At 33.4% G+C, this 8261-nt stretch overlaps 1 protein-coding gene across 4 annotated transcripts; it reads right to left on the bottom strand.

Moving 5' to 3' along the window:
• Nucleotides 1-654: 654 nt before the first annotated feature.
• LOC145129143 (uncharacterized) lies at nucleotides 655-3644 on the bottom strand. Of its 4 annotated transcripts, none has more exons than XM_079063877.1 (7): nucleotides 3362-3644; nucleotides 2816-2898; nucleotides 2594-2697; nucleotides 2428-2498; nucleotides 2119-2252; nucleotides 1454-1589; nucleotides 655-1159 (listed from the first exon to the last, which is right to left on the bottom strand). In XM_079063877.1, the coding sequence occupies exons 1-7, from the start codon at nucleotides 3401-3403 to the stop codon at nucleotides 1070-1072; spliced, it is 660 nt and encodes a 219-aa protein (XP_078920003.1). In that variant the 5' UTR covers nucleotides 3404-3644; the 3' UTR covers nucleotides 655-1069. The 4 variants fall into 4 exon arrangements, with proteins under 4 accessions (XP_078920003.1, XP_078920004.1, XP_078920006.1 ...); XM_079063878.1 differs by having other exon boundaries at nucleotides 655-1156; XM_079063880.1 differs by having other exon boundaries at nucleotides 2428-2723; nucleotides 2816-2893.
• Nucleotides 3645-8261: the final 4617 nt, after the last annotated feature.

The following is an 8261-nucleotide window of genomic DNA, read 5'->3' as shown; positions in this document are numbered from 1 at the left end:
GTGTAATGGAGAAAGAGATTGTCTTCAATAATCTGGATAGTTAGAATGAATTTAGGATACTTTAATTTAATCAAGGAAAGTTAGTGGTTTAGTTAACTTAGGAAGTTTAATTTGCTTGGTCAACAAGTTGGGCAATCATACGTGTTGCAGCCTATATATATATATATATATATATATATATATATATATATATATATATATATATATATATATATATATATACTAGCTGTTTACCCGCGCCAAGCACCGGGTGGAAAGGTGGCGTTGATGATGCTTGATGGTGATTCTAGAGGTTACTGCTGGCTCTTTTCAGTGGGTTTGTTTTTTGGTGAAGGTATATGTACGGTGGTGCGACAATATAACCATTTAGGCAAACTTAAAAGTTTGTTGTGTTGAAACTATAAGTATGTTGACAAACTCCTTCAATTGAATTTTGGTGTTGATTTCACAATATGATTCTCGTGAAGGTATCTGAAGTTTAGGTTGCAACCAACACATATCGTAGGCTACAAAAATGCCTTAAATTGGCTTCTAAATTAGTCGATATCCGTTGTCAAATACAAAAGAAAGTGAGCTGCCATTTGTTCGTATAATTTTCATTTATTTATCAACTTGGTTATTACCATTTTAACGACCCATAGAGAAAGCGAAAAATAAAAGAGATAAATATGCCACATAGTAAAACCTCTATATTTTAGCGTCATGATAAGCTTGGCAGGAAACAAATTAAGTTTACACATTCACCCCCAACAGCCTAATCAAATTTTACCGCATCCAAAATTGAATTTCCAGATCTCAACCTTTTCTAATGCTTTACTTTTAAACTTAAAACTTCATACTTGGTACTTGAATTTCCGGATTTTACCCTTTAAAAGCTAGTATATATTTCTTTTCTCATGTTTTCCCTTTTTCTTCTTGCTTTTGAATATAAATTTCCCATTTTGCCCTTGTCCCTCTCCAGTTGCCAGACTCAAGATTAAATGAGTATACCCAACCTAAGGCTTGCCTTTAGTTGAGAACTCATAGTGAGAATGAAACGCAAGGCTATACTTTGTACATTTTTCAAAAATCACCACCCATCCAGTACAGAGGATTTTTTTGCTTCAAGAGCACTTGAAATCAAGCCAAAAAGTGGTGAAGTTTTTGCTGATTCCACCTGCTACACGCACACACAAAAAAAAAAATTTGTAAGTTGATAAGAACTAAAAAAAATGTAAATATTACCATCAATATTCAAAAAGCATGTAAACTTCCTTTTGATGTTGTATATAATATCATTGTTAGAATCCAGAGGTTTTAAGGGACCTAGACACAGTATAAGTTGCATGGCTTTTGGTATATTCACTAAAATCCTTATCAAGGCCAATAACGTAGAAAATGTAATGTATTAAGGAGCTTCATGCTTTATGGGAATCGGGAAATAGATTTGGGTTTGGAAGCAACATTAGAATACCAGGTTAAAATTGCCCACTTCAAGAACAACTAAGAAGCAGGGGTAAGGGCAAATATGTCCAAAAACAACATACTTTCCAACATGAAGGGAATGCACAGCTTGAGAAGCTACATAATCTCCAACATTAAGGGCAAATCTGTCCAAAAATAGTTAAAAATCAAGTTTAAAATCCTGTTGATGTCGATATTCCTTGTTCATTGGTCAAGTAGTGCTAAAAAGGAAACAAAACTCCATTCACATCCAAATCAATATAAATTGAAGCACGTCTAAAAATCTAAATATTCAAATTAAAAACTATACTTTAAATAATATAATGATCATATGGATTCGTTTTTGAAATCCAAAATAATGCAAAAAAAAAATTAAGTTTAATATGTTGTAATACACAAAAACATTATAAATTCAAAAAAAAAAACTAAAAAACTAAAAGTGTTATTTTAAGGATTATGAAACCAGCTCTCTGTGAATCAATATCTTTTAAAGGAGAAAAGTTTGGACTTTTAAGTCAAACTTGTTGATATTATATTCTATGTTATATGTTGTTCACTTTGTTCAATGTATCGGTTACAAAAACAACATTTTTAAGGTGTTTGTTTTAATCCCCAAAATCTAGAAGTGAGACAAAATGTTGGTTTGACTACAAAAGTCAAGACAAATGTACTTACATAGTGTTGACCACTTTCATCGAGGATGCCACCAGCATTAGAAGCATAACTGACAACCCCAGGATCCTATTTCCAATGGTTGTGGGGTCTGAGAATGGACTATGGAGGTGAAGCAGATATTCGCAGCCAATCTCCTGCACACAAAGATCATTCTGTTTGAATTAACATCAAATGTGCAAATTCTATTTTTGTTGACATACCATATCTGTAAACATCCTCCAGTAAATCAAAAATAGGCTAATATAAGTTTATGTTCCTGAAGAACACCAGCACATAAAATCTGTCAAGATGCAAAGAAAAAACCAAAACCATTAAAGTTCTTAATGTTGATGGTGGCACAGCTGCATCAAGCTTCAAGTATTCATCATGGTTAGTCAAAACTGTAAAAAACAAAAATCTTTCAGACAAAAAAAATTCCAAAATAAAAATAGAAACATAAATGCAGCAACAATGGATAGGCGGTGAGTTTTGGTACCTTTTACCCAGGTTGGAAACGGTAGGTGGAGGTTGTTGCATTGATAAAGAAGGCACAAGCAGGAGCTCGGAGACCAATTCAGATAAGAAAATGTGAAGAACAACCTTGGGAAAATAAGCCATTGTTCGATCTGTGAAATCCGAAATTAAAGAGATTTGGTTCTGTTTCTACAAACAGGCACGCATATGAAGAGAGATTGAAAGGGTAATCAGGGTATTTTACCTCTTTTGAGTACAGATAGAGTAGCAGGGATGCCTGTTGCTAGTGAAACTTTGTTTCACTCCACATCCAAACCAAAAACTGGACTTTAAAACACACAAACGCACAGTTTAACAAACGCATACACCAAAAGTAAAGAAAAATTTAAGTAAATAACCACATAAAACTTCAAATTGATCATAAGGTATTCAAATAACTTATACAGAAAACAAAAAAAAAATTAATATCAACAAACCTGCAAAAAAATCAAACACGGATATAAAAAGTCAAAGAAAAAATAAAAAAATAGAACAAACATGCAAAAACAAAACCACACCCTGTCCATTCTACTTCATTAGACATAAAAATAAAAGAAAAAGGTAGGTTTAGGGCTTGAAATCAAATCAAGAGTGAGGTTTAGGGTTTGAACTCGTAGATTACCTAGAATCTAGAGTTGAAGCCTTTTAAGATTGACAAATGAGTGATGGTTGTTCGGATTTGGTGGTGAAGACAGTAAACAACTCACAAAATCGACACACATACATACAAAGATAAATTCTGGAGTGATACCTTTTGCGAATTCTTCCAGATTTCTGGATCTCTGTATGGCATGAGTACGTAGATCGTTAGGCTCCGACGGTGTCAGATGATGCAGCAACGACGTTCACTCTAGGCTTTTTATAGATGGTGGAAAATAGGCGATGAGAGGTTTCATGGGAAACCAATTTTACGTTATTCCAGTGGGGAAGAAGGGGAGATTCTAGATATAGGTACGGAGATTGGGTAGCGTAGTTCTGAATGGTGCATCTCATATCTGACCAATTCAAAACCTGCGATACAATGGGGGAGGTTGTTGGGCGGGATAGGGAATGGATAAAGAATGCAGACCGAGTCAAAATCAATAGCGGTTTAATACGTATGTTGACCAATTATGGTTTTTATTTTTTCACTGCATAAATTGATTGTATAAGTTGCATAAGGGTTTGTACCTCTTAATTTTCAGCATTTAATTAAATTTGCAAAATAAGCAGTATATATATATATATATATATATATATATATATATATATATATATATATATATATATATATATATATATATATATATATATATATATATATATATATTAGCTCTCTACCCGTGCAAAGCGGCGGCGGCGAATAGCTTCATTTGACAATTAGTTTCTTTTGGTGATTATTTCTATTTGGAAACATGACAGACTTCAAGGAACACAAAACCAATACATATTTTTAGCAGTCGGTTTTGCGGCAACGAATTGTTTCTTTCCACCAAATAGTTTCTTTTGACAATGATATTTGTTTAAACGATTAGTGTCTGTACAAAAAACATAAAAGAACATTCAATGTATTGGAATTCGATTGCATCCCACAAAAGTCGCATATGTTGTTGGTTATCCCAAATTGCGACGCCGTTATAAAATTCTTCGGGTTTTTAAATGAAAATAAATAACAGAAAATGTTAAAATAAAGTGCAATATGCACATATTACATGTTTGAGTCTGTTGTTTAAATGAATCTGTAAAACCCAAAAACTTCGTTTTAATTATTAATACATGATAGTTTAACATAAGAAAAAACTACAAATTTGTGCTAAATGAACCAATTCTTGATAACGCACGTACACAAATCACAATTGTGCATTACATTAAGACTTATCTAAAAAAACAATAAAAATTAGTTAATATGGCAAGACATAATCAAATATATACTCACATAGGTCAAATACAAAAAACCAAAATTAAGGGTCAAATATGGCATATGCACTAAAAATCGGTATTTTGGCAACTTGCAGTGGTGGCTATAACTGATGAGTCTGATTTATCTGCACGTTATTTTCATCACATAAAATAAAAATGATATTTCTCCATCAGAAATAAAATTAATCAAACATAAAGAACAAAAGACGAAAATAACCTTCGATGTCAAAATGTTCATCTTCTTAAGTTCCATCTTGTGTTGGTACCACACATTTCTGCCAAAAATAATATAATTTGTTTTAATACTACATTTTGGAAACTATAAGAATTTACACCGGCAACACATGCATCTATGTGTATTATGCAAGACCTATCAAATTAATGGTATTCTCCAAGTCACCTTAACCCTCCCCCCCCCCCCCCCGCCCCCCCCCCCCCCCCCCCGATGTATTGTATGCATATACAAACAATATGCATGGAAAATACAACACATACGGAAGGGAAAAATAAATATATTTAAACAAAATAATTTAAAGCCATATATACCTGAAAAGGCATTAAGTCAAGCTGATTAATCCCAAACCTTGAACGGTTTATGCACCATTCTTTCTCGAGTTCCAACCTCCCAAATACGTATTTCACCAACATTTTCTTCAACTACAAAGATCAAATAACATATTAGGCATATGTGGTTAGATATAAGCCTGTAAACAATCTCATTACCACTTTTTCTTAATTTCATAAAAAAAGGATATTGAATATTAGATCAAATTAAGAAATTGGTAGGGGTTAAAGCGAGCAAACATGGGATCAACCTAAGAAAATGGTTTGTTGCTGAGGATGGAAGTCCATATACATGACATTTGAACCTGATTAAGCAACCAAACGACATATTTTGGAAGAACATCTGGTGAGTATGCACTGGGAGGATAAGTTGAACCAAAAGAGGACACCTATTAAACATTTTAAGTAATGTCAACATGAAAGGAACTATAATAAATTTTTTGGGATTTTTCATTTTTGGTCCCTTTTCAAGGTTTCACTTCGGTTTTGACCCCTCTCACTCACAATATGAGTTGAAATACCGTTACACCCTTGAAAAATGACCCTTTTCCCCTTACTTTATCTTTTTTTTTATGATTTTGTTGTTATTATTAATATTAATAAAACAATTTCTTGGTTATCAAAATACTGAAAATCACAAGGTACGTTGTTATTTATGGAAACTAAATTAATAATTTTAAAGAAACAACTTCACGACTTGTGTCATCCCATAGCTCCCCTTACACATGAGGTATTCAAAGATATAAGTAAGAGTACACATTATAACCAGATTCCTATAGAAAACCAGAGATTTTATGTGAAGTCCACTCCCACAATAATAAAAAACAAAGATCCAAAAATGAACCATCATTTGTCATCATGGAATAGAACAGAAATGAAAACTTCAAATAAGAAACATGAACTTGCATTTTTTGAAGGTCGAAGACACTTGTGCATCGTCTGTGCACACAATATCATAAATAGAGATGACAAGCCTGAAAATGTTAGCCAAGATGGTATGTATATGTATGTTAAAACCAACTTAGGTGCCGAAGCCTGTTTTCGAGAGTGCAAGGGCATTTTCAAAATATGTGATTGCTTCACTCTAATCCTGATGCAAAATTATATAAAAAATCAACACATTAAAACCACTTTAAAAAAGAGTATTATAAATAATACATTAAAATACTTAGAAGCTACATGCTTAGTCTTTTACTGAAACACTAAATCTCCTCAAAATAGTTGGCTGCCTTCCAAGTCCACAAATATGCTTGATATACATCACTTGTGGCAGCCTATTAGTGTTCTCGGCTATACATTTTAAACATAAAGATTTAGAAAATATTTGATCTAAATCATAAGCTTAAGAGTAGATTATTTATTCCATGTTTGTTTGATGTAGAATCCCAGAGCTGGACATCAGAAATGTTTAAGCTCACAAACATGCAGTGTCCATCGGGTGCCTAATTGACACTTGTGACAGGTCATAGGTCACACGCTCTCAAAATCATGTATTTGGGAGCCGCTAGAGTGAAGACAGAGAGAATCCAAACCTTGAAGTCATAATTTGAGGCATTAAGCATGAAGGATTCAGAAGATATAGATGAGTTCACTGTGAAAGTGAACAATATCGTGAGCACAATATGAGTATTGGGAGACATGGTAGAAGAATCGTACGTGGTGAAGAAACTACTACGAACAGTCCTGTCTAAGTTCTTGCAGATTGCATCAACTCTCGAGCAATTTGGAGACTTGGACAAAATGACAATTGAAGAGGTAATTAGAAGACTAAAGGCACATGAAGAAAGAATGAAGGGCCATGGCGAACTTGAAGAGAAGAAGCTCCTCTCTACACATGAGGAATGGTCTAAAACAAACAAGCTGCAATCAGAGAATGATTCAAAGAAAGAAAATCAAAAAGGATATGGGTCATTTCAAGGACGTGGTGAACGTGGCCAACATGAGAGGGGAGGCACCTACCAAAAGAGAGATGGAAACCATAACACATCCAGCAGTCGAGACAAGAGCACTATTGAATGTTATAATTGTCAATAATACAGACACTATGCTGCGGAATGCGCGAATCCAAGACGAGAGAGAAATCATGAAAGCAATATTGCTCAAGAAAATGTGGACACTGAACCAACACTATTCTTTTCTTAAATCAATGCTTGTAAAACCAACACTGTTCTTTTCTTAAGAGAAAATGTTCTATTCATTTTGATATAAAAACACACCTTGTGGTTTTACATAAAATGATGATTGCAACATTGAGATGTTTGCTTTATATCCACAAGTGGATCTCAAGCTCTACACATTTTGTTAGGATAACATGGATTAAGAAAACCTCCAGGCTAATCTATATAGCTATCTTCTAGTAGATGTCTATTAAGAAATAACGGTCTTTCTTGAAATCTATTTACTATATCTCATATTAAGAATATGAATTTATAGTAAATAATATCCTTGTTGATCTTATCATAGCTACTTGTGAAAAAGGTTTGATCACAGTCAATGTCATGAGTATGATGAGGACCATAGTCAATGACATGAGTATGAGAAAATTCATTTACTACAAGTCTTGCTTTAAATGTGTATGGTTATCCATGTAATTTATTCTTTCTAGAAGAATTATTTACTCCTTCTAGCCTTGATATAGGGATAAATTTTAATCAAGCTCATACTTGATTCTCATACATGGATTTCATCTCATGTTCACGACTCTAAGTCATTTATCAGATGCGAGATATGACATAGCATCTTGGTATTTGATGGATTTTCCAGAAACCATCAATAAAATATCATTAATGAGAGATTCCACATTTCTCAAGTAATAGATGAATTCTACCATTAATGCGAACAATTTGTGTTTGTGAATAGTTATTATTCAATTTTAACAATCCTTGTTAAAACTAGTACCAACTATTACTACATAAGTTTATGGCTCTTGAGCTGCTTCAAGTTCCATGTACCTCCCACTCGCTTTGTCATTAGAAGCTTGCTTTCTACTAACTTAGCTTTCACCAGAATAAGAGGACTTATTCTTGGCGGGTTTGCATATAATAATCTAAGCCACATTTAGAGTATTATACAAACATGTATTTAGTAGATTTTGGGTTTAGAAGCTTTAGTCCAACATCGACTTCAAATCCACAAAACATTAAGTAAGATGAGGATGGAGCCCTTCCATACTAAATCTTACAAAGTGT

Source organism: Lactuca virosa, chromosome 8 (genome assembly GCF_052849685.1).
Source record: "Lactuca virosa cultivar CGN04683 chromosome 8, Lactuca_virosa_CGN04683_v6, whole genome shotgun sequence".
Lineage (NCBI taxonomy): Eukaryota > Viridiplantae > Streptophyta > Magnoliopsida > Asterales > Asteraceae > Lactuca > Lactuca virosa.
Note: the sequence above shows the minus strand (reverse complement) of the source record. Positions and strands in the feature narration are given on the sequence as shown.